General features: G+C 37.2%; 2 protein-coding genes across 8 annotated transcripts in view; one reads left to right on the top strand and one right to left on the bottom strand.

Moving 5' to 3' along the window:
* Positions 1-701: 701 nt before the first annotated feature.
* Positions 702-8,069, bottom strand: SPCS3 (signal peptidase complex subunit 3). Its single transcript, XM_086747410.1, has 5 exons — positions 7,760-8,069; positions 5,169-5,242; positions 2,409-2,485; positions 1,654-1,769; positions 702-1,142 (listed from the first exon to the last, which is right to left on the bottom strand). The coding sequence occupies exons 1-5, from the start codon at positions 7,900-7,902 to the stop codon at positions 1,010-1,012; spliced, it is 543 nt and encodes a 180-aa protein (XP_086603536.1). The 5' UTR covers positions 7,903-8,069; the 3' UTR covers positions 702-1,009.
* A 95-nt stretch (positions 8,070-8,164) lies between these two features.
* The window catches only part of ASB5 (ankyrin repeat and SOCS box containing 5), a 39,223-nt gene continuing 21,055 nt past the window's right edge, over positions 8,165-26,332 (top strand). Inside the window, exons 1-3 of one of the 7 annotated variants that reach the window (XM_086747512.1) lie at positions 8,212-8,311; positions 19,331-19,504; positions 20,290-20,582. In XM_086747512.1, the coding sequence (XP_086603638.1) occupies positions 20,387-20,582 (196 nt within the window). In that variant the 5' untranslated portion in view covers positions 8,212-8,311; positions 19,331-19,504; positions 20,290-20,386. Of the gene's footprint in view, positions 8,367-10,008; positions 10,126-19,330; positions 19,505-20,289; positions 20,583-26,332 lie in introns of those variants that run through there. The other 6 variants (XM_086747519.1, XM_086747513.1, XM_086747514.1 and 3 more) reach the window with 6 other exon arrangements.

The raw sequence follows: 26,332 nt of genomic DNA, 5'->3' as shown, positions 1-26,332 counted from the left end.
GCTGACTGGAACTGCTGCACACTGCTTGCTTTCCTGGTTGATGCAAATCAGGAAGACTTGCAAGTAGACTCATATTCATATTCAAGCTGCTAAATCTGTCTGAATTTCTCTATGTTCCCATGGGAAATTCTCTGTTCCTTAAATGTTTTCCCATACTGTTCTGGAGGATATCTGTCCCATTCCTTGCTATGGAAGGGGCGCTCTAATATTCATTGTCCCAGCCCCCTCTGGAACAAGTGTGTTCATTCTGCCTGCTGAGTAGATCCCTAAAAAAAATAAAGCCGTTGCTTTGTAGACAGTCTTTCTTTACCTAAAGCTTTTAATATTCTTACTGACTTATGCTTAATACATGGAAAAGATTTCTTTTTATTCTTCCAGTTCACTGCATTATAAGCAGTTATTAAAATGTTTTACAATACACAGGGAATTGCATGTGGGCCACATCAATGGCACTCAAAACAAGATCTCCAGGCTGACTGACAGATAATGAACTACCACTTTTCAAAGCAGCTGTTGGCAGTGCTAGAAAGGACCAAGCTTACCTTACTGTAACATGCTACGCAGGCTTTTAGCAAAATGCTGTGAAAGAGAACAGCCATTTCCTTCAGGTCCTCGAAGAAACTGACTCCAGAAGGTGTATTTGAGTTCTACACAGATTAAATAACTATCACAGTACCTCAAAAAACCACACTAAGACTATCTTCTGGTTTAAAAATGTTTATTTAAAAGAAAAGGAGATATATACCCAGATGGCCAGGGAAAAAAAAAAAAGTCCTCAGTGTTCCCCCAAAATCATTACTCTGCAATTTACCTTTCCCTTGTTTCATCTTCAATGTTTTATTTAAAAAAAGATCCTGAACTTTCATTTCCTTTTCCTATGCCGCTAGACCTGAGGAAATTTAAGTACCTTTCACTGAAGGGCTGCATGGGGTGTAAGAAGAAACCGCAATAAAATTTATTCACAATATACAAGTATAAAAATATCTTGCTTAGGATTCAGTATTATAATTTAATAACTTTTTGTTGTTTCATAGCTATCTGGAAAAGGTACAGATACATGTCCTGATCCTGTTACAAGAGGTAGAATGCCAGCATTTGGTACAACATTCCAGGAGAGAGTCAAAGTGATATTCCTGTTTCCCCTGCAAAAGCAAAAAAACCCATCAGCACAAATACTCAAGTTAACAATTTAATTAATAATTACTGATATTAAATAAATTAGGATACAAATTGTTTTCTTGATCCAGAAACAATGGGTTTTTTAAATTTTATGTAGTTACTTCATGAAGTATTACCTATTTTCCAGATAAGACTTTTTTTTTTTTTTACTATTATCTAACTCCTTTGGAGTTGATGGCATCACAGAAACAACTCTACAGAGACAAGAGTATTTGAAGCAGAAACCCAGAAGCCAATTGCTCATATTAACTAGAGCATCTTCTAGACTACAGAAGAAACAGGCTATCTAGTATCCCAAAATATCATCTTCCTGTATCATCCTCTAACAATCAAACTACAAAGATGCAACACACTGACAGGATATCAGATAAGACTATAGGTACCTTACCGCATCAATAAAAACACATATAAAATGCAAAGTATGCAAGTATATCAAGACATAATGAATAATAACTTAAAAAAATATTTACTTACTTGAGACCATTTCCATCATCAAAGAAAAAGTACTTTGACTTCATGTCTTTTAAGAACAGCCTTGGATTATCTCCTCTCAACATGATCTTGTCCCAAAGGACTACCTGGTTTAGAGCCTAAAAATACAATTGTAATTAAGTCAGCAAGGTACCTTACAAGACCATATTCAGTCACTGGAATTTCATAGCATTATTCATCTAAAACCCTTGAAGTACATGCTTGCAGTCTGTAACTAATTTAACAAAATAACGCTTCACACGGAGGGAAATTAGTACTACTACACATTGAAGTGTGGCACAGAATAAAATAAAATACAATAAAAACGACACAGAACAGTTCAGTAAGACACAAGAAAGCCATTTAAAAGCTTGACTTTAAAAGACTTAAAGTATGACAGGTTTTCCTTTTGAATTGCAAAGGTAAGTTGCTTTTAAAGCAGTATTTAGACTTTGTTTCAAATAAAGAACAAATTGAGCTATCATGACACCGTAAGTCCACTATTGTAAGTGAACAACCACGGCACGTCTTACTTTTCTCCCACTCTGCTGGGCACGTATTAAGTTAGATTTCATCAGGGTGAACTTCCCACTTTACAGTTAAACTGTCAAGAAAATAACAATCGTGAAGGCCAGTAAAAACAGTCCAAGCTAGTAGGAAATACTGGTGCCTTAACTCTTCCCAGCAGAACTTCAGAACGTTAAAAATAGCTGCAGTACAAAATGGGTAATTGCTTCAACTTTCTTTTCAATACTTACATTGTTTTTCGTTGAATATTCTGCAGACAAATATAGAAACAATTGTTTAACATTCCAGTCAAATATACTCTGCAGATGTATGCAAGTTAAGAAAAATACCATATTGTACTTACATAATCTTGTTTTATTTTTTACTAGATCTAAATAGATTATGATAACTACGGTGAGTTCTTACATTTCAACATACCTCATCTTATTTATAAATCAGAATACTTCCAGGAATTCTAACATAGATTTTAATCATATTAAAGCAACAGGGTTTTTGATTTGGGTTTTTTAACTTATTTATTAAACCTACTAGCTATTTCCTTCAATGATTTAAGAGTTCTATATTTGACAACGCGAGTAACCATAATCTGCTGCTAGACAATCTATTATAAAACCATAAACATAAAAAGCAAGACAGAATTTTTCAGTAAATAAGTAAAAATAATTGCTTTGAACAAAGATCCCTGGTATCCAACTGTGGATCAAGATACAATAGCATTAAACAATACATAAATACAAAATTGGCAGACTGTAGAGTTCAAAGAGCCTATAATAGAGCAGATAGTCTATAGGAAGTATTTCACGTTGGAGGGGACAAAAGCAATTAGCAGATTTAATTACCTACTTACTACAAGATTTTTGACCAGCAGTAACAACTGATGACTGCCATTTGATACTGTCAGTATAATAAAGCTGATTTTATAAATACTTGTCTGTTGTTTATTTAGCAATAAAATGCACCAAGTGTGATTGCTAAAGATTTTTAAACTCACAATAAAATTAGCTGTAACCTTTTATTTCACAGTCCTCTTTTTTATTCTATTTGCCACTATCTAAAAAAAAAAGTGAAAGAGCCCCCAGCCAGCCTCAAAATCTGTTCTATCTTGTTTCACTCACCCCAAGATTGAACCATATTTTTAAGCCTCTAATTCAAAAGTCAAGTAAGGAAAGGATTAAATAATTAACTGCTGTTGCTGCAAGAACAGTTGGAGCTATTTTACTTGAACATTTTTTGTAATCTAACTCAAAACAAACAAGATTCAGAAGATCTCCTTTGTGGGATTTCTTAACGCTTGCTAAAGTTAGCCATAAATTAAGTAAGCTACAGAGTTCGTGAAAGGGGAGTCTCCTCCCCTTTCCTTTCTCTAGTTTTTTTTTTTTTCCTAACTGACATTTTATTTAATTCTTCCTAGGACTACAATTTGCTTCCGTTAATTAAGAGAGACCATGTGCCACTATCTCTTTACAAATTTTGTCCAAAAAAACCCCTACCATAAAGTTGTATTTTACAACTTCACATACTGCAAGGTTTATTTATACCAGGCATGAAAGATTAAGTCAGTTTTTACAGAATTTTAAAACTACTGCTACTATTAAAAGTTATTACAACATGGAATCCGTATGTCCAGATATTGCAAACTAATCCTTCTGTAAGAAAATTTATTTTAGTGGTCCTGTCCTGCCTCATTTTGCCTCCTCCCCCTATATACACTGTATACAATTCAAATAATCTACTTCAGAATGTTAGTCTCTGGCTTTAATACGTATAAACATTTCAGAGGTAAAACTCAGACTTAGGAGTTCACCTCTCCTGCTTCCAGCTAATAAAAAAAATAAAATTAAAAAAAAAAAATCCAACAAAACCCTCTTATTCCTGTGCAACACACACTTGCAAAAATCTGATTAATCTGTTTATCCAGCGTTCACATGCATTCAAGATTTGTAATTTGTTGTGTTTGCTTACACAATGTAGTATTCTCCAAAACAGGGCAACTGAAACAGAGGTAATCAATGTCTTGCCTAATGCAGTGACAAAAAACAGCACAGGGAAAAATCCCAGGAATCTCAGCCCAGTTGCAAAGCAAAGCTTTGTGCAGTCACCTGAGGCAAAGCATGCTGCCTCGTATTTGGTACTGACTTTGGCAGAAAAACACTGAGAATTCTTCATATCAAGAGCCTAAATCCTAAGAATTTTTCCCTTCTATTGTCAAAAAACCTACCCAAAACAAAACCAAACAGAACACACCCACACACAACCCTCTTTCCCCATTAAAAACCAGACTAACAAGGAAATAAAAAAGAAACGTTGCAAAAAGGTATGGCAGTGAGAAAGAGACCAAAAAGTAACGTGATAAATTTTGTAGTACCTCATATGCTTCCCAATGAATTTTATGCTACTCAGTGTTAAAGATTTGATAGTTTAACATTGAAGCAAGCAAAGGATTACAATGCCGTTTTATTTTTAAAGAAAGACAGGTACTTCTACGCAACTATTACATGGACAGAACTTCGAAAGTCTCACAACAAAATGAGTCTGAAAGGTGCATCGAAGATTCTAGATTTAGTGTGACTGTCAAAACAGTATGTTATATAAACCCTATACTTAATTCACACCTCAAACCACCAATACAAACTTCACTTAACGCTAGTACTGTCCAGATGTTAAACCACACTTACCATTATTACATACAGTGGACTTCACTACAGAGCTTGATTTTAAAAAAAGGCATTAAAAAAAAAAAAGAAAAAGAGAGAGAGAGAAAACAACTCACCCCGTGTCACCTACTAGAGATAGAACAGCAATTCAAAGTTCTGTTTTACCACCCCAGCTATGTAAAATACTACTTTTCACTGCTGCAAATTTAGATTTTAAGGATAAATTGTTAGTTTGCCTCAAGTCCTGAATAACTGAGGATTAAAATGTAACAAAAATAGATATCAATATGTTCTTATTTCAAAATGTTGGCAAACCATCTTTTCCATTAAGGATATCTGCAGTAATGTCAAATGTGACGAATCCCAGATCACTTCTTTCTCTAGGTCCAGTGAAATCTTCTACATTTTTTCTAAGACAAAACAAAACACAAGATTATTCTTTCTCATTATTTCTCTTTCATGCATTACATAAATTATTATTCTTATTATATATTTCCCTCATCCATTTTCTTTACTTTCTTTTAAACACTTTTGGCTAAAATACAATCAAAATTACAAAATAACACCCGCCTTATAGAAATTATGGAGCTCCAGTTTTGAATGACAGGCCTTGCTGCCACAGTAGTCTAAGTTATACAAATAGTCTATACATTTTTTCCCTGTTAACAACAATCTCTATCTATTTGTACCTAAACTGCATTACATTTCATTTCACTAAAGTACCTCTTAGCCATCTCCAAATATATAAAGCTGATTGGAACACTGGCAGCATTAGCTGTCTGCTGGCAATCATTTTCAATATTACTTCTCAACTTTCCATAAAAAAAAAAAGCCTCTAGCACTCAGTCTCATACAAGACACTTCAATCATTCTGATAAAACAGAGTTTATGCTTCTAGTTCACATAACTTACAAAAGATTTCTCCCTGGAATGTATTTAAGTAACAGTATAAAGAAAATGCTTATTCTACATTTCGGAAAAACAATATCATTTTGGAAGGCTTTATTACAAAACCACATTTGGAGGAGTATCTGACACTGCCACATTAACCCACATTAGAAAGAGAAACCAGAAAACAGAGACACGGTAGGTTCTCTCATATTTATTCTCAAAGCTTATTTATTTACTAAACCTGCCCTCCACAAAAAGGAAAACCATAAGCAGCTTGGTAACCAGCTACGAACCTTAATTCCTCATGTAACAAAAATTTGATGAATTAAGATGTTCTTACATTTATTCCAGATTGGAGATTACTCCATTAAAAAATAACTTCATTAAAACTAAGCTCAGTAATCTAAAAAAAAAAAAAAAAAAAAAAAAAAAAAAAAAAAAAAAAAAAAAAAAAGGTTAACAGCAAAGAAAAACACTTTTGGAGACAGTAGTTAAGAAGAAGAACACCAAAACTTCCCAGTTTAAGCCTTGCTATGAATTTCATCCCTTTGCAAAAAGCAAGATCTTTTCAAGCAGTAACCCTTATCAAGTACTTGACTTCATTTCTGAATCACTGTCAATCTGGTGGAGTAACAAGCCTGAGGTCTGCAGAACTTGCGCAGAAGTTCAAGAAAAGCAACTGAGGTATAACGTCTCTCATTAATACCAGATCTGTGCACCACAGAAGGGACTGGCAGCATAAATTCCAACCAAATTAGCCATTAGTGTGCTACAACATATATATTAAGCTCACTGGAACACTCAAAAATACACTTCTATGCCGGTTTTATGCTGTTTGCAATCCTCCATCTAGCATAAACACGAGGTTTATATTCCTGAGGTGTTAAACCAATCCAAAAGGTGATGGCAATTCTCACTCTTTATTCGCATTCATCTCCCCTTTCAAACCCTGCCGCTAGCCATCCACTCATGCCTCTTACCTTGAGGTGGCTCCAAAGCTCCATGAGTTGCTTTAGCTCACTAACTTGGCCAAAACCAAACCAACCCAACTCATCAGTTGAGTAAAAGCAGCTCAGTAAAGCATCTTATGAGCCCGATTGCCTTGTGCAGCTGTGCTAAAGGACCATGTGGCTAAAAGCAGGAGCAAAGACCTCCGCTTTCTGGTGGCAGTAGCAGCTGCTCAATTGCTTGTGAGACTACAGCCCCTCCACATCATACATACTTAACCTGAGGAAGTTTTCTGTGGCAAAGTTTCCTTTTTGGAAAAAAAAAACCCAAAAAACCAAACAAAACCAACAAAGAGCAAAATTGAAAAAAGTTCCCTTGGCACAAATCTGCATCAGCACTGTGTCTTCCGGTCAACACGCCTCTGATGTGGTTATTACGTATTCTACACCTGGCACCTTTCACAGGAAAATAAACCATCCCAGTCAGTCTACTGTCACAGTGCTCGCAAAAACAAAATGAAAATACATTACCAGTGGAAAAATCCAAGGGTCATTAAAAATTACCTGCTGAGGAGATATGTTCACTTAGGTCCTCGCACCCACCCCCAAAACCGCCAATAGGTCGACACCCCTGGAGGTCAACACCCCGTTACAGCGATCGCGGCTGGGGCTGGCAGGCCAGCCGGCCCCCTCGGCGGGTCCCTACTGCAAGGCGCTGTCCCCCCACCGAAGGGGCCCAGGCCGGCGGCGGCGCCGCCCCAGCTCCCGCCCGGCCGGGGCGTGAGGCGGCGGAGCGGCGTCGTGGGGCTCCCTCATTGGCCCAGGCGGGGAGCGAGGGAGCGGGCAGGAAGCGGAGACCTCGGCGGCCCCGGCCCGTGCGGCCGCCGGAACGGCAGCGGCGGGGTGCTCCGCGGCGCCGGGCCTCCGCTCCCCCGCTGCGCCGTCCCCCGCCCCGCAGCGGCTCCTCAGCGGGCAGCCCAGGAAAAGCCGCAGCCCCCTGACAAAACCGCCTCTCCCCAGCGCGCGGCAGTCGCCCGGCCCGGCCCGGCCCTCCTCCGCCACTCCCTCCCCTCTCCCGCCCGCACTCACAGCGTGACCCGGGAGACGGCGATGCTGACGGGCACGCTGCGCTCCTTGAAGGCGGTGGTGATGAAGCAGCCGAAGGTGAGCGCCGCCATCACGCTCAAAGAGAAGGCGAAGAGCGAGTTGGCTCGGGACAGCACCGTGTTCATCTCCCCGCTCGGCCCGGCCGCCGCGCCGCGCAGGCTCCCAGGCTCCAGCCGCTGCTCGTTGTCGGGGGGAAGGGGGCGGAGCGGGCCCGGCGGCGCTGGAACGCGGCAGGAAACGGGCAACGGCGGTTTCGCCGGGGCCGCGGAGGAAGGGGGGCGCGCGCGCGGCCGGCGGGGAGGGGCGTGGCCCCGCCCCATCTGGGCGGACTCTTTGGCGAGGCCACGCCCTTCCCGCACCGCGCCTGCGCCCGCGGCGGCGGGACGTCTGTCTCCGCTTCCGCCAGGAGTTGCTCCCGGTCGCAACATGGCGGAGGGGGGCTGTTGTTCACCGGCCGCTTGCTGCCCTCCCTGCAGGTGCTCTTACCCGGTAGTTCTGCGCTGTGTATGCCTTTTGAGACTCGCACGCTCTCAGGTTGGGAGTTTGGAGGCAGAGACGCGTTGTTCCCTGTGGCTGTCGCTTGTCAGAGGTGACCGGCTCTCCTAGGAGAGGCTGCACAGTGCTGCTGCGTCGGCCTGGTTTAGAGAAGGGGAAAAAAAACAAACAAAAAACCACCTGAAGACAAGATGTGCCCACTTGTTTGTGTCCCGTCTAGCTGTGGGTTGTTTATTTTGTCACCTGCCTGCCTGTGGGAACGTCCCGCGTGGGTGTGTGGAGGTTTCTAGATGAGATGATTTACACACATTTGGCACCTATTCCTGCTCCCTGGACCCGCAACATTTCATAATGCAGTCTAAGTAGGGGGAGAGAGAGCCTATCCAATGGGTTTTTCTCCCCATGTTTCACTGTATTAAGTACACCAGGCCTGATAAACACAGATTTCTGTGGGTGGACAACAGGTGTCAGCATTGGTTCAGTTATATTTAGTTTCCTCTTCCCAGCCCTAAGATTTCAATGCTGTAAATACCTGGAGTAGGAACAGCAGCTCAGATACAGGGGGTCTAAAGAGGTGGAAGGCCTCATGGTGACAGAAGGGATAGGGAGAAGAAGGTGTGGGCTGTCATGCTGTTCAGAAATACGTATGTTCTGCAATCGTGGTACTGTTTCTTTTCCTCATCTGTAACTGAGAGTCAGGTCTGCGATTCAGGGAAGAAAAATCTTTGCAGATAAAGGTAGGGAATGGAAGAGGAAAAAGATCATATTAATGCTGTGTGTTTTGACTCAGCTTGAGTATCTGGAGCACATCTCCATTTAGCACTATTATTAAATGTAGGATGTGAAGGTGCCTATGGGGACATTCTTTGCAATTGGGAACCTCTGTTCGCCTGTGCTGTTGGTTTCTGCGTGTCTGTGCATTTGCCATAATGGAGTCAGTCGCAGGCCCAAAGAGGATATAGGCTCTTTAGCAACGTTCTGATGATAAACTCTGCTGGTTTGTGTTTGGTGATTCTTGACTGTCCTGATATTCCAGAAGAGTTCCAGAAACACTGAGAGTTTCTTGTGTAAAGGTTTTTGTTGGCTTGTTATTATGTTATGTTTTGATTTGCTATTCAAAACATTAATTGTTGTGATGTAAAGATTTTTGATTTATGGTCTGGAATGTAGTGTTACTGAATCCTTGGATAACGGTTACTGAATAGTGAGTACTTTTCCCCAAAATATTTGAAGACTTAGAAGCAACAAGGAAGCTTTTACAGCAAACTGGGGAACTTAAACATTTCAGAAGTTGAAAAATCTCTGCTATAATCAAAAAGATGGTTCCAAATGTGAATGCTATTCTTTTCTTGTATCTATAGACAAAAGACTCAATTGCCTCTGCTCTTGATTTTAATTCTTATAGTTGCTACTTAGAGTTTTTCATTAGCTGTTAAACAACTCTGCTGTTGTTTGTTGGAGAAAACGTAAGTAACTAAGGCAGAACTTACAGTAGTAAAATAGTGAAATTTCCAAAGCAACAGTCAAGTACCTGAAGAAGACCAAAATCAAAAAGTTTAGCCAAATTCATGTTAGCATGTGTCTTAAGACAGATAAATAAATATGTCTGTTGCTCATGTTTTGGATTTATTTTAGTAGAACCCTTACATAAATATCCCTTAAAAGCACAGTATTGAGGGGAAGATAGGTGTTTATTCAAAGGCTGATCTGTTACCATTTCAGAACAAAGAAACCTTTTGTTACTTTTTAATGATTGAAATCTTGCAAAATCAAAAAAGGAGAAAAAATTTGAAATTAAGAAGGTAGTTGTGAAGGAAGAAGAAAAGAGGAATATTCACAATAGCTGTTTGCTGGTAAGTTCCAAATTGTTCTGTGGAAAATATAAAATCTGCTCATTTTGTAAAGAATAGTGGCGTAATACTAATGTCAGAATTCACTGTCAGCCAAATAACTTGTGTTAGTCTGACTGAATCAAATACTATAATTATGAAAACAAGTTTACAGAATCTTGGGAGGCTGAAATGTTTGGGAGACCATTTTCAAGATGCAGTGGTGTAAGCTATTCAGTATAGACCAGCAGAGCATGTAAGGCATGGCAGTGCTCAGGCTGGTTCTAACTTCAAGAAATTTCATTTCATGTCAAATTAATTGAACAAAATGCAGAGATGAGATTAGGAGCAGGTCTGAAATGTGGAACTCTTCCTATTTCTTCTGTCCTTCTCCAGAATTATCCAACTTTGGAATTGTGTTCTTATGTACTCTTTGATGTATTAATCATACGTGTTCTTTTTTTTGTAGTGTCAGCACTTCAACAGGATTGATCCCAGTCAGCAGCTGATGATTAGAGTAGTATCCTGAGAGAGATTAGCTTGCCTTCTTTGGTTGATATGTTTCTACTCTGGTGTTCAAGTTAGTGAATGATTCCTTTAATCAACTATAAACAAAATGGCAAGTGTGGACATCAACCATCAACAGAGACACTTATGTGTTCTTTGGTTTTCCGCTGAAGTCAGACTGGTTCTAACATGGTACACATAGATAGGAGCTTCGAGTTGGCTGACAGTCTGAGGCTTGTGAATTCTAGGTGAAGGGGAGGTGTTAACTTCAGCCCAGGTGGTAGCACCTTCGGCCTTCTAACTAATTTTACAGGTGAAAGTGTAGATGCCTATGGCATCTTTGGCACCTAGCTAGTTAGATGAGGACTGTATAGATAACTTCTTTTTGGTCTAGGGCTGTGTATTATATACTTCCTAAATTTTACCATAAGTGTCTAAATCATTTAATGAATTTGTCTTTTATTCATTATTGAAATGTTAACTCTTTAAGAGATGGTAGCAACACACAGCCTCTTAGGGAGCTCTGGATATGCAGATGAAGATTAAAATAAATGTGGCTGTGAGCAACTTGGGGAATTTTTGTCTCTATTGCAACAGCCCCCTTTCAGTAAGCACTTGTGGGTGGGCCATTTTTACAACTGCTGTGGAAAGGCTGTGGCTAAGAGAAATGGTCTTTCTGGAGTGCATTGAAGGGTTTTTGTTTCTAACCTTCTTCTCACCTCCATGTTTTTGCTTTGGATCTACAAAATATGGAGAATAAGAAGATAAGCAAACAGAAATTTTTACTTGCCTCAGTATTTTTATTGTTAGTCCTCCAGCAAGAAAATCTCAGGGAATTTTAAATTTTGATTTCTGTATGAACTTAATATTTTATAACTGTCTCATTCAGCAGTATAAGAATGCTGCTTCAGAGATAGAACCAAATATTCTTGGCTCCAAAACCAACTCTTAAGTATGTTTTGGAGCCCAACACAGTTAATTTTTGGCTCCGGACAGATTTACTATTGCCCATTCCATGGCATATGAAGCCATGTTAGGTAAAGTCCTTTCATACATCACTGATTCAGCCAAAGCTTTCACACTTCATTGAGCTTTACATTCTGTGGCAAGAAGCCCATATGCTACTGATCCCCCTCACTCTAGTTTTACCTCATTCCCTAAGTCAGTTGCAAGTTCTTCATCACAAAGTATTTTTATGTCTCTTGTAAAAGCACCAAGAAGAGACTGTCATGCCTCAGCTTGAGGAAAAGAATGTTTTGCTCCCCCTGTCATGATGATAGTCACGATGATATCACTTAACTGATACCAATTTTAGTGGATGGAAAAAATCTTTCTGATGTGAACACTAGCCATGGGAGTCAGGGTATAGTGACATATGCTTGCAAAATAATCTCTTAACTCTCATTGCTACCAGGTCATGAAATTGACTTTTAAAATTCCTTTTATTAGTACCATTCATAGGCACCTATATACTTTCTGTGTATACTTTACACAGAAAGGAGACAAATGAAACCACTTTTACTTAGTCTAGAAGAAAACCTGGCAGAAGTTTGAAGAAAGTGAGTAAAAAGTTAAAGGAAAGAGATTAATTCTTTTTTTTTTATCAGGTTTGCAATGGAGAAGAAAAAAACCAGTTAACTGATTAAAGAAAAATTAAAAGACAGACTATCATTTAGAATAAAATTAACCATTTTGACAGGAATTCAAATTGGTAACAGAAGAGATTCAGAACTGAGATGTTATTTCAAACAAACTTTTCGCTTTAGAATAATTGACAATTGTCTCATCTTGATGACATAATTTAAGGCTCTCACACATAAATAAATGATTACTTTAGATTCAAAATAGTTTCATCAGTCTAGGCAGTATTAATTCAAACAGCTGAAGACATCTGTCTAGGTTTCAAAGTGGCAGAGGGGCATTAGTTGGAGGTGCAAATCTGATCTTTTGAAAACAATTGAAGCAGAAAATTTCTGTCAAGTTACTTTCTCACGTGCCAACTCTATGTATGGTGAAAACCAAATCCACACATCATGGCTCTTCTGAGATTTTAATGTTACAGATTTATTTATTTATTTAGAGACAGCTATTTAATAAGAATATGTGACATTTTGCAGTTCATTAAAGAAAAGAGTAACTGTAAAAACTGCAAAAATACCAGGTTCAGTTACATGAATTTAGATAAATAGGGTGTTTGCTCTGCCTACTAGAGAAATGAGAAATAGCAACGTTAGTTCTGTCAATCTAGTTCAAGTATCAAAAGCATGGTGGCTGTACTACGACATACCTAAGGAAGAGAGCGAGTTAGTTGCTGAAGAAGGAATTGGTGAAGTTCTATAGACACGTGGTTGATGATGAAAGCATTTGGACCCAAGAAAGGAGCCACACAAAGGGAAAGAGATGCAAAATGAGGAGACATCAAAGTTTCACTGATACAGCCCTATCAGTACATTGAGCCATCACAATTATAGCTAAATATCCTTATTAAGAGCTGCATTTTGACAGTACTCTCCCCACATCATTTGCTGCTGCTTTTTAACAGCAGGTTACTATCTCTGTAGAAGAATGGATGGTAAGGGGTGTGAGTGTTTATTTCACTGTAAAGGTTAGTTTAAACTCATCAACAGTTTAAACTGCCAGATTTTGAACTGGAGTGGCTGAATACCAATACACATTCCTTCCTGTTGATTTCCAGGAAGAGAGAAAGAGGGGCAGGAACCTTTAGCTGAGAAATGGAATGGGCAACTGGAGGTGGTAACTTTTTAAACTCCTAGGGAACAAGATTTGCTAGAGTCTGTCAGCAGGCTGTGTGTGCCTGCTGTCTGACATGTTTCTGGTTTTTGTAATGTCTCCAAGTGACATGACTTATTTCGGAATCTTCTTCTGTAACACTCGTAATAATTGGATTGTATTAAGTATCCAAAGAGAACTGCAACAAATACTGTAGGACAAACTTACTATGTTTCTTAGCAGAACTCAGATTGAATTTACTTGTAAGCAGGTCAGTTATACTGACTTCCCTTCTGTATAGAACTTCACTGTCAGTGATTAGATGGACTGGTTAAGCAGATCAAGCATGTTCATGTGATAATGTTGCTGATAGCAGGGATTATTTGATATTTGACTTGTAGTTGAAGTGGAATCTATCACCATTGTGAAAAGCAGCTATCCAGTGGCTGTATAACGAAGTGATACAGCTTTAAAATTTCTGTGTATTCTTTCAAAGAACTGAGAAAGTTAGAAAACTGGGATTTCATAATCACTTAAATATCTGAGTTACTTTTTATGTTTTTAAATACATGTGATATAGAGAATGTCTGTTATGTCTAGAGATACTAATTGACATTTAAATCCTTGACCAGTAATTCCATTCTCTGGAAATCCAGATATGCAAGTCTGTATGTTAGAACTGTTTTCTAAGATAGGAGTAGTATTTTCAACAGACAGGAAAGACAAAGCACTTGAATAAAACCAATTTAAATTCATTAGATGTTCGCAGTAGAATAAGCAAACTTCCCATGATGTTACAAATGGAAGGTTGCATCATTCAACTGCCAGAAGAACTTGATTTGTATAGAACCTAAACTGTATCAGAGCACTGATTTTAATACAGTGGAGGAATAAAAAAAACAAAAACCTACTACTGTATCCACCCAAGGCATGAATTTGGAGTTTCTGGAGCAGTTTGAGAAAGGATGGAAATAATGCGATACACCAAAACACAGAGAGAAGCTATATATGGAACAAAACTTGTATAAGATAAATTTTTATACATTAAAGCTTTTTAAATGAACTGGTGGGCTTCGTAGTCTTATGAGAGAAAAGGAATGGTATCTAAATACATAGCTGTTCAGTAGAATGCGTGTCAAAAGTCAGAGCATGACTACTAAGAGGAGGAGGGTAACATGTTTTACAACACTTATTCTGATAGTCCCCTGTTACAATGCTTAAGTTGTCATTGCATTGCATTTTGAAAGAGGCTTTTGGTTAAAGTCTTCAGTTGGATTACCAGGAGAGCAGCATAAATTATGAGATCTGCAGAAATCTGAATGAATCCCTTTGTATATCAGTTATAACTTGATGCTGTATTGTTTGTGTAGATTCTGGATAGACATGGCATTAAGGTATGGCCGGAAGAAAAGCTATAAAAAGGTGATGTAAGCCTTTCATTTGTGTGTTTTGCAGTGTTGTGTTTGCTTCAGTTGGCAACATAACTCTCAGGCTTTTGTGCTGAGAATGTGGCTTTGTCATGTGGTCAAGTAAGTCTGCAGAATTTTTAAGGATAGCAACAGAGTGCAGTGGAAAAGCGGTTTAGATCTGAACTGAGCTTGGTCTACTCTGGACCAAAGTTTGTGTTCTCCCACTTTTCTTCTTTTCATTCCCCCAGAACAGTAGCACCAAGTCTGTACTTGGCCAATTTTCGTCTTCATATTTTACAAAGAAAGAGTAGCATCTGTTTTGTGCTAATGGGCTTGACTTACTGTTTGGAAAAGGACTCCACAGCTGTTTGATGTCTTCCAGTCACTTAAATTTCTGAATTTCAGGTAGCTGTCAGGTAAATGTGATTCGTTTGTTTTTCTGTGCCTAAGCATAGATGCATAATATCCTTAACTTTTGAAGGATATTATTGAAAAGAACATTTAATATTTTTTGAAAGTTGTTTCATGGTATGTCTGGCTATTTTTGCTTTACCTTCAGTGTTAACTTAAGGTGACATTTTGCATAACCACATCTATGAGAAAATGCATTTTAAAATAGTTGCTCTATGTCTAGATATATTCAGTTCAAATGCTTTGAATAGAAAATAATAGAAAAAAATGCTTAACGAACATATGCCAAGGAGGAAAATATATAAACAAAATTCAACAACTTTAGATGAGTCGAATGACATTTTAAGTATTGAGGATTAACAGACCAGACACCTATTAAAATACAAGCCAGCAGGTCCCTAATTCATACTGAATTAGACATTGCCTTTTTAGTAGCTCAGGCTTCTCAGCATTTTTGAGTCCTTCATCAAGCACTGTATGCTTAAGTCAGAAACTCTACACTAGAACTAGTGGCTTCTTCCTGATTTTATTTTAAACTCTTTCTGTTTTGAGGTCATTGTTTTAGAAGTTTCTCCTAGTGGATTGTCTATAATTTATAAAACAATGTATTCTTGAAAGCACCTAAGAATTCCCACTCCTCTGCCCGGCACCCTATTTAATTAAATTATCTTGTGTTGTATTTGTTATTAGCCAGACGTTTCAAAACCAGGCTGACTATCTTAACTTCTTGTGTATTTTTAGCCGAATCTTATATATGGAGAAAGACATGCAGATGAAGTATCACACAAATAATTCCTTATACTGTCACATATGTTGTCTTTAAAAAAAAAATTTCACTTTCAGACATTTAGATGCATCTTCAAAATTCTGAAGAAAACTATCTTAGCTGAATTTGTGCCGAGAGGATAATTACTCTTCTACAGCCTATATTAATCTAATTTAAGGATATTACTTTAAAAGATTTAATTAGAAGGAAGTATATTTTCCAGAAGTAAAGATAGAGTATATATTGTATATTGTATTTCTAATGGTTTTACGGTCTTTAGTTTTAAAAAATGCCTTCACAGACTAAATATTATATCAGTTGTCTTATTTTTCTTGTGTATCTTGCCTTACTGAAAATTAAGCACATCAGTTTTCTAAAGCGTTGAGGAAGAATTGCCAGAAAAAAAAATTAAAGTTTATTAATGTGATTATGTAATTAATCACAGAAAATAGAGCATACTTTTTTTCTAAAAAATCCTCATTTAAGTCATGGGTAAATTGCACTAGATTTCACAAGCAGTGTGAATTAGTGTAAACAGGTGCTGCTGCTGAATACTTTCTTTCTGCGCTTGACCACTAACCAGTAAGGCATTAAAGGGTAGGCTACTTTGAGCACTGGAGTTTGAAATTAACCACTTTTTTAGTCATTTTAAGTTGCAATATTGCTATCTCGCATATATTGGTTATGTTCTTTAGAAATGATAACTGACCAAGCTACATTAAAAGGGAATTGAAGACCATAAATTCTAGCATTTGAAGTTTTTTAAATGGTTTTAAAATTAAAATAGTTAATTGCCAGAAATGGGGAAAGCATACCAGAGAAATTATTACATTGTTCTTGTTTTATTTGCTGAGAATATGCTAGTATGTCAAGCTAGGAAGATCCTCGTCTGTCACAGTATTACTATGTTCTTAAAGCAAAACAAAAATCCTAGTATTGCTTATCTGCATTGTAGCTTGGTGCCATTTTCCTGTGTGCTATGATAAAATCTTAAATGTTATAATAATTTGATGTGCTATCCCTTTTGTAGCCATTAAGTGAATAAATATTTAATATTTCATTTTATTTAGGTTGTTAACCAATTTTTTTTAACCTAACTAATTTCAGTATTGCTTTCGCCAGAATATGAGTATACTGTTAACAGCAACGAAGTCCTCTTCGGAATGCTTCTCTTGAGTGGCCCTTTTAAACCCATTTTACAAGTGAGGAAATGAGGCAGAGAAACTTCATTCCCAGAAGTCAAAACTATTCAGGAAATGTGAATGTCCAGATTAAGCCACTGCCCTTTTCAAGTGCTTTGATATTTTTATAGTGTTATATACTTGTTACATAGTGCTGATGCATTTCTCTTTGGAAGCTCTCAGTATTCTGCACTGCTGCAAGACTAGACTCCAGTTGCTTCATGTTGCTCTGCAACAGAAAATTGGGAACACTTACATGCCACTCTTTCATGGCATCACATTGACTGTCAGGTCCTTTATTTATTTACCTATGTTTCTACTTTCTGATTTCCATTACAATATCTGTAGCTTTCTGTTCCTGGTTCTCCCAGTCTGCATGGTCTTGCTCTCAGCTATTTTGGGTTCAAGTCTCAGGATTCACATTGTTGATTCCTCCAAAATGCTATGAGAGCATTAACATCTGAACTGTTACTCAGTTTTCATGACTGGCTGCCTAGTACCAAGCTGGAATGGCAATTTCTGCAGAGCTTTCGTAGCCTTAGATTAGGATAACGCTGGTTGTTCTGTGCAACTGGGAGAGTTTCCAGTTAAGCTGGCACATATGAGTTACAGAGCTTTAAAAAAAAAAGAAATATTATTAGAAGAGTAATTTTGCCAGCTTCTCATGAGCATGTGTGAACTGAAATTCTCAAACTTCATTATTTCTTTCATTTTAATATCGTTTTATAGCTAAGGAAGGAAATTTTTGAGAGGACAAAAGACAAGCTTTGATATAGGAGTCACCATCCTATTCAATTTTTCGGTTGTTTCTAAAAGCAGAAATTTTACAGATCAATGAGGATTTTTGAAAGAGCACTTACAAAATATTACATGCACCCACAGCTTTATTTTTGAAAAAGTTTTTGTTATTTTTGTTGACCCTTTACAGAAAAATTCAACCTGAAGAAGACAACCTAACAATTGAGAATTTTTTTTCAGTGATTTATCTACTGCAGTTATAAGAAGCAGGAAACAGTATTGTAAGGGGAAAATTAACTGTGAGCACTGCTGTTAACTCCAGCTGTTATTTATAGTAATCGCTATTTGGATTTTCGCCTCTACAAGGAAAGACTGTTTGGTTAATTAACAAAACATGAGAGAAGGCCAGATGAGAAAGCACAGTTACTAGATGACACAATGTGGAGTCAGGAAAAAAAGGGGTCAGGTAAAACACTGTAAAGAAGAAAAAGGTTTTCCGTGAGATAGTTATGATTCTTCCTTATTCTGCATGTTAAATTTGCAAAAGAGGTACTTAAGATGGCTGGGGAATTCTGTGGACTGATTGAGTTACGCTTAATAATACTAGTAGAAATATGGAAGAAGTAAGAAATTCCAATACTGGATGTGTTACCAAGGAAAATATCATTTCTATTAATGACTGAAACGGAAATTGGCAGTGGTGACTCAGAACATAATGCCTATTTATCCTTATGGAAAACATGACACCTCAATTCAGTGTCAGATAACAATGTGCCAAATATAAAAAGGGATTTTCATTTGGCATTTTAAGTACTCACGCCTGCTTCTAACTATGGTATGAGGAGAGCAGTTCCTATTCTGGCTGGATGAGAAAATGTCTATAAATGAAATTTTGGAGAAAATGCGTGTATTTTTTCACAGACTGATATAGTTTACAGTGTAAACTGCTTTTTAATTGCCTTTTCTAGTTCCTGTTTTGACTTTTATGTGTATTAAGCTTTTTTCAAAGAAAAAGACTGAATGTCTGTTTCTCTCAAGATAAGCCAAATTCAGTTCCTGTCTGTTAAAAATCTTGATATTTATTTCCAAGCACATTTCCTTTTATCATTGTCTTTTATTAATTTATATAGGTTTATTTGAATGTAGTTTCCACAAAACATTATATTTTCTGACTCTAATAAATTACTCCTGGAGGCAGACGATAAGAGGTTCTTTATTTTGCCCCTTTCCTTTCAGAAATATGATTTTGTATCATATCTTTAATGTCTGCTGTGCTGTTCATTGAAGTCAGGGGGATCTGTGGATGCAGTGACATTTGGATCATACCTTCTGTTCCTGATGGACAGTTGCCAACATTCTAAAAGGTTTTTTTCTGTCCATCAAACAAGAGAATCCAGGGTAGAATAGAATGGGTGTTTCAGTTTAAGATTACTATGGGTAGAATATTTTAAACTATAATTCAAGACACTATTTCTTTTTTTTTAAAGGAAATATAAAAGCTTAGAGCAAGACCCTTTCCTATGCTGCCTGTGATTCTTTATTTTAGGGTTATAGCTGACTTCTGTCCTGCAGCTCCTCAGTTTGTATCATGTTGTGACACCATTGTTTACTCAGCAATTACTCACACTAATGGAACAACTTGTGCATAACTGCTGATAACTGTGAGTAATAACTTTTTGATATATAAGCAAATTAGCTCTTTAAAAATCTGAGTAATTTAGATTCCCCTCTCTAAAACTGGCCAAGAAAGCAAGCCTGTCATGTCATAGGTTTAAAATAATATGATGCAGCACGATGAAATGTGTATCATGAGCATGATAGATTTTCCTTGTTGTATATTTAACATTACATTTATTTAATTTTAATTACATTTTAATTAATTTAATTTTAGATGCTCCAATATATTTTTTTGTAAAAATATCTAGGAGTTTGATTCTTGTAATCTGCTCTGAATATTGGGTTTTGCATAATCTTATAAGGCATGTATACTAGATATTTTTATTCAGTCTGAACAAAATAATGAGAGACTGTCAAAGCTGGTATATATTAAATCTTTGTTTCTTTATTAATGTGTATTTCAAGTATTTACTGATATGGTTCTAGTTTTGCAAGAATAAAATAATTTTCTAACGTACATAAGTAACACAAAAGAGCAATTCTATTTAAGAAGCAGGAGAACTTATTTTCTCAAAAACTGATTACCTGAGTTACCTGTATTAATAGGGTAAATAAACAAATTAGAAATGCAGAATTTGGAATGAAACAGACCTTTTAAGTGGAACAAGTACAATTCAGGGTCTTGGAACCTGTCTCTGTTATATTCCATCCCACTTGAATATCACCAGGCTAGCAGGAGCGGTAGTGAACTCAATACTATGTACAGTATAAATAATCGTCATATTTTGAGCAGCAAGCATCATGACCAGCTGATATTTTCTTTCCTCAGTACCAGTTGTTCCCGGGAGTGCGTGGCTGGAGCCATATGATCTTACGAACACATTTGAGAGCCCTGCCCAAACACTGAGAGAGATTTTGCTGCAGCAATGACTGTCATAGAAGAAACTCGCCCTTTTGCCCAGCAGCTATCCAATGTCTACTTTACTATACTTTCACTTTTTTGTTTTAAACTTTTTGTGAAGATCAGCCTGGCTATACTTAGTCATTTCTACATTGTGAAAGGAAACCGTAAGGAAGCAGCAAGGATAGCTGCTGAATTTTACGGAGTTCCTCAAGGACAAGGTATATTTGTACCTACTATCTATCACTACGCTTTGGGGTTTTTGTTGTTACTGTTTTTTTTTCCAGGAAAGTACTTATCTGCTAGCCTTATTTATATTCAGTTTGTCAAATGATATGTGTGAGTGTTTTCTTTTCTCTTTAGTTCTTGTTGTGTTTTTTTTTTTTAACAAAAAGTATCTGAAGGAGTGTTGTTAGATTATTTAAGCTTTTTTTTTTTAGGTTAATATTAAGTTCAGAATAAAAGAATAAAACTGAAGTATTACAGCAAATGCCCTGTTAGGAGAGAGGCCTATACTTAAGATGGCTGTATTTAAAATTGCCAACTACTTCCCAGTCTAAGACTATTTTCCCAATTGCTTCTAAATTCCCCAGCTTACCTATGTGTGGTTGAAATTTTCCATGCTTGGCATGTGATTATTTTGCAACGCTTTAGTGAAACTAGTCCAAATATTTCTAAGAATTATTTCTTGATTAAGTTAAAATTTTCTTATAATAATTTGTTTGAGGAGATATAGTCCTTCTGTACTTTGAATAAATTAGTGTCTTGGCACGCACCAGGTAGCTTGCTTACTGTTTGTCAGAGTGAGCTTTTGGGCGTCTGTGTGGAAACCCATCAAATTTTACTGGGTTGAAAGCTTTTGTGAAAATTCCTTTCTCTGTTTGCTCAAGCAGAACTTTGGCAGAGCTGGGTACTACTGTTCCCTCAAGCTCATCTGTGGTGAGCCAGCACCATCTTAATTTAATTATTTTTCTGGGTCACAGAACGCAGAAAACTCTCTCTTCTCGATTGTGGTATCCTAGTGCATGACTGAGATGTATTTTTGCTCATCTTGTGACCCCTGCTGCCTCACTTGTCTTTATTGTTGTTCCTTGTGTTCTGGGATGACATCAAGTTTGAGTTAGGCAATGGAACAGGAAGACTTGTCTTGCCTCTTACCGCCTTCACCACTCGTCCCTGGGTACTGTGAAAGAGAAGAAATAACCCAGGTTAAATGCAAAGGGAGAAACTGTAGAAACGAGCCAGAAACTGTTTCAAACCTAAAGATCTTTTCAGTCTTCAGTGTTGGGACAAAAGCTAGACATTTTGTGTACATGTGTTTAAATTTGCAAACAGGCTTATATCCTAAAGCGGGAAGTAGCTTGCTTTGCAGAAGGTTTACTTCAGGTGGATTTAAGTCATGTGTTCTCCGCACAATGTAGAGGGAAAGTTCTGAAACCCAGGGTTTTTACATTTGAGTATGTTAATGACGTCATTTGAATTATTACATGTGTGCTTGTGTGTATATATATATGTATGTGGTGGATGTGTATGCATGTATGTATTCACTACAGTAGGATGGGGAGGACTTACTGTATCCTACTGGCAGTAATACTTGCAGAGAGTGTGGTAACCCTCACTTGAAATCAAGAATTTTTTTCAGAAACTGATAGCTAGCTCTAAGGCCGCTCATTCTGGGAAGATGGATGCAGAATCTAAGTCAGGAAGGAAAACGACCAGGCAAAAACTAGAGGGAAAGGAATAACATACATCAGGTTGGAAACTAAAATAGTCTCTAGAGTATTACTTCTTGCTGAATCCAGGAGACTTCAGTTTGGTCATTCATCAAATGTCTGAACTATTATATCTAAATAAATGTATATTCAGCATTCTAGTTAGCTGGACAATACAAAAGATGAAAATCTGTCACTCTTGCAGGTTACCTTTTTGCTCAGGTAGCAGAGGTTTATGTTGATTTAAAGGCTCAACCATATGGTAGAGTTTCTGGTTTTCTATTTGGATTATTAAAAGAAAATAGTTAATGCAACTATTTTGTCCTTAAACTGTGCTTTTTACAATTTGACATCAGTGTGTCTTACTCTTTCACCACCCAAGTCGCAGTGTTTTGGTCTGGATTTGTAACAGTCCTAAGCACATGTTCAGCTAATGTCACATAATCTGCAAATTCAGCCATTTGTTGTGATTAACAGGACCAGTCCTTGCTCCTTGGGGTGCAGATAAGGTGCCTCAAAATTACTGGTTTATCTCATCTTTTCTGTACCTTTGTTCTACATTTGTAGAAGGGGGCATGTTGGTACCTCAGCTCACACCATCTTGTGGGATTTGGTTTGTTTCTGTTTGTGAAATATGCTACAGAGATAGCTCAGTAGAGTTTATACAGTGCCATGTAACAGAATATCCTGTTTAAAGTAATATCTAGAAGATGTATAATAAGTAATATGAAGCTACAGCTTGAAATGTTACATGATAAAATTAAATACTGAGTATCCTCCTAATTAGTGATCCTGTTCTATGTTTTTTTCTTAAGCAAGAGAGAAGCCTCAGCAGAAAAAAACACCCCAAACCAGAAAATTAGCCTATCGTTGCCTTATTGAAGTTTATAGTGTTTCAAGAACTAATTCAGATTAAAGGAAATGATAGTTTTCATTCTCTAGTTTTAACTTGATTATATACTCTTAAAATTATGTTAGAGCTGATATTTTCAGTTTGCTTGTAATAGTACAAAATGACTTTTTGCTATTATAATGGCTTGGCTAGGATAGAGTGCTACAATTTTAAAGAGAGCCTTTGGAAATAATGTGCTACTAGGGACAGGCATTATTTCATGTTTACTGAACTGGACTCTTGAGTTAAAACAAGCCTTTCTTTTATGCTTCCTGTATAATTGAGGACATTTTAGGTACTGAGCAGTAATGCTTGGTGGAACTCCTTTTATCAAACTGAAGGTCAGTTTGGTCCAGGATTTCAGGCCCAGGGATCACACATTTCATGGCTGACTTCCTTTGTTTTGTGGCTTGTTCTTTGTTGAATACAAGGAGATAGCTTTGCCTGTCTCATCTGCCTTCTGGGGTCTTGTTGCTGCATATTAGTAGTAAAACAGGTCATATTTTGTTCCTTTGTATTTCAGGAATATTTTCCCTCCAGGTTGGATAGTCACCAATCTACTGTTTTAAATCCGTCCTTTGGATCTCATATATATGTGAATAACGGGTTAGGGATAGCGTCTCAATAATTAATTAGAAATCATTATACTGTGTATGTGGCACTGAAATATAAGAACTAGATCAGGGTTCAGCATCAGCTAAGACCAGAAAAATGCGTATAGCTCTACTAATTGTAAGTCACATTAATTTGTTTATGGAGATGAAGTCTGAGTAAAACTCTTCTTTTGTACAGCTGAAAGGCACCTTCAGAGGTATTTGGACTCTCTAGATGGGTTGCATGGCAAATGTTTGGCAAAGCTGCTTTTAAAATGATTAGTAATAGTGATTACTGCAGTGTCCTTATGCAACCAATTACAGTTTTTACTATTGTCATCACTAGAATGCTTTCCATTCCTCCCAAGACCTACCTAATTCTTTATTTCTGCAAACTAAATACATAAAATATGATTAAGGTATTTATCAGTTTTTCTCCATGTATGAAAAGTAATCCATTTAAAGACTATTACCATGCATCTTCCTACCTCTACTGTTTTTGTCTCTTCTAGAAGAAAGAAAAAATGGTTTAACTTAGTTTGTCCTCCTAAATCTTGTTTTCTAGACCTGGAATTACTGTGGTTGCTCTCCTTTGGACTTGTGCCAGTTCATATACAGTTCATAGACATCTTTATTGATATCTAATTCCCCACATTAAATAGAGTGCTCCAGCTGAGACTTTATTAGTGCAACCAGTGGAACTATTAGTTGTGTAAAAGTGGAACAGTTATGTCATGTGCCATATATATGATACCCTATGTAATACCTCTTGGAATGAGGTGCTTTTTTTTTTTTCCCCAACAGTAAAGTATTAAGGATGTGGTTTGTAGCCAATAAACCACATGTTAAAACACAGTCACCATACCAGGCATTTGCTTTTTCCTCTCTAAGTGTAATACTTTGTACTGGCTTTCAGCTAATTTCATGTTCTTTATGTCAGAAAACTTCTCCATTTTACTCAATTCTCTTGAATTGTTTCCCTCTAAGCAGTAGCAGCACCAGCAGTTGCAGCACCTGCGGTTTAGTGTCACCTACTGATTTAATAAAAATAAATGCAATATCCTGTCATCCACAACAGTAAAAAACTGAATGGCACCAAATGCAGGACAGAACTCGGCAGTCTTTTACATTATTTTTAAAGTGAATTAGACTCCTGTCTTAAACTATCAGAATTTAATTATTTTTTCAGTGAAGTCAGTTGTATTACTACTATTAAAAATTAAATGAAAAAAGGATAGGTTCTGTTACAAAGGTCCCATTTACTGGATTATTTTTAACTTTGGCACTAATTTTGTAAACACTCCTACAGACATACTTGCCCCTTTAAATGGAAAGGGACTGATTAGTTGTTTAGAGCGAAGTGCTTTGCAGTCAGGGACTATGGCTGTGTTGTAAGTAGGTTATGGTGCCTAGCTGTCTCTTTTTATTGTGTTGAAGTGATCACGTATTCATTCATTATGCTAGAAAATGCGCAGAAGCCAACATTTTATTAATTTCTTTCTTTATGGAAAAAGTCATAGCACATACATGTTTATGCCGTTTTAAAATTCTGTGCCCTACAAACTGACCTACAAAAATGAACTTAGTTCCAAATTAACATTGGATATAATTAGCTCCTTAGCAGGCTATCTGCAGTGACGGTGATCTGCACAGTAAGATTTCTTCTTTCACTGTTTTTCCAGACCTGTGAAGAGTTAATAACTCAGCCTTTTGTACAGCTGTTGCTGGATACAAACCAGAGGATCAAAAGCAACCTTTAGATTCTTCCTACTATACCAAGTAGCTGGTCATATCATAAAAGTGCTCTGTACATACAAGCACTGAGTTGGAGCTTTAATTGAGTTTTATAATTCAGTTGCTTTAGGATGAGGTAGTAGCGCTGTGGTATGAAATGATTTCACAGTGTAAGTGTGTATCAAATTTTAAGAGTTAACTCATCATCAGATGTTTTGGGTCTGTAAGATACAAACTCTACTGACAAATAACTGGTAAGAGCTTGGTTTGTATGGAAGAGTCCATATTTTGATAATACAGATAATTTTACAGAAGGAGGTCAGTAACTGTCAAAATGCTTTTAGCTGCAAGCAGGAGGTGATATAGAGGAACTTTTTAACGAAACAATCCTTTTGCAGAAGTTAATATTGCATAAACAACAACCTAATCATGTACTTACACAGATACCTGGGGTCTGACGCACAAGCTAAGTAGTTCTGACAGCATAAAATACTTTTTCTTTAGTATCATGTTTTTTAATTATGTCAATTCTCTTTGCAAAAATTTTCATAGAATGTCACTTTATACATAACTATCCTATTTTAAAGTAATATTCAAAAGTTATTTAAAAGCAGAATTTGTATTTGTAGTATTTGAGTATAGCTTCTCAAAATATACTGTTTTTGCAGAACTGGAGAGGTGAATATGACTTGATTTCTTCTATTTTTTTTTAATTACTCTTGAATGAACATAGCAAGTTCTAAGCTACCTGTCTTTGCTGTATCTGCCTTCGCCAGGAGTGGTGGGAATGCTCAGTACACTAGTTATTCCTAGTTACCCTAAATTAAGCCATCCATGAGACTGTGGTAGTTCAAGACTGGAGTCCCCATCTCCTTTCAGGATTATGAGGCCTGTAAGTAGCATGAAGCCTTCTGTTTCCTTCTTTTTCTTGTGCACTGAACACTGCTTGGATGGACCCAAAAACTCGTCCATTAAATACAACTCATATATAGGAAATAATGCTATGTTTCACTGTTAGAGATCCGCTGTTTGGAAAGCTT

Source organism: Chlamydotis macqueenii, chromosome 4 (genome assembly GCF_036417535.1).
Source record: "Chlamydotis macqueenii isolate bChlMac1 chromosome 4, bChlMac1.mat, whole genome shotgun sequence".
Lineage (NCBI taxonomy): Eukaryota > Metazoa > Chordata > Aves > Otidiformes > Otididae > Chlamydotis > Chlamydotis macqueenii.
The sequence above is the reverse complement of the archived record's forward strand: the minus strand, read 5'-3'. Positions and strand labels throughout refer to the sequence as shown.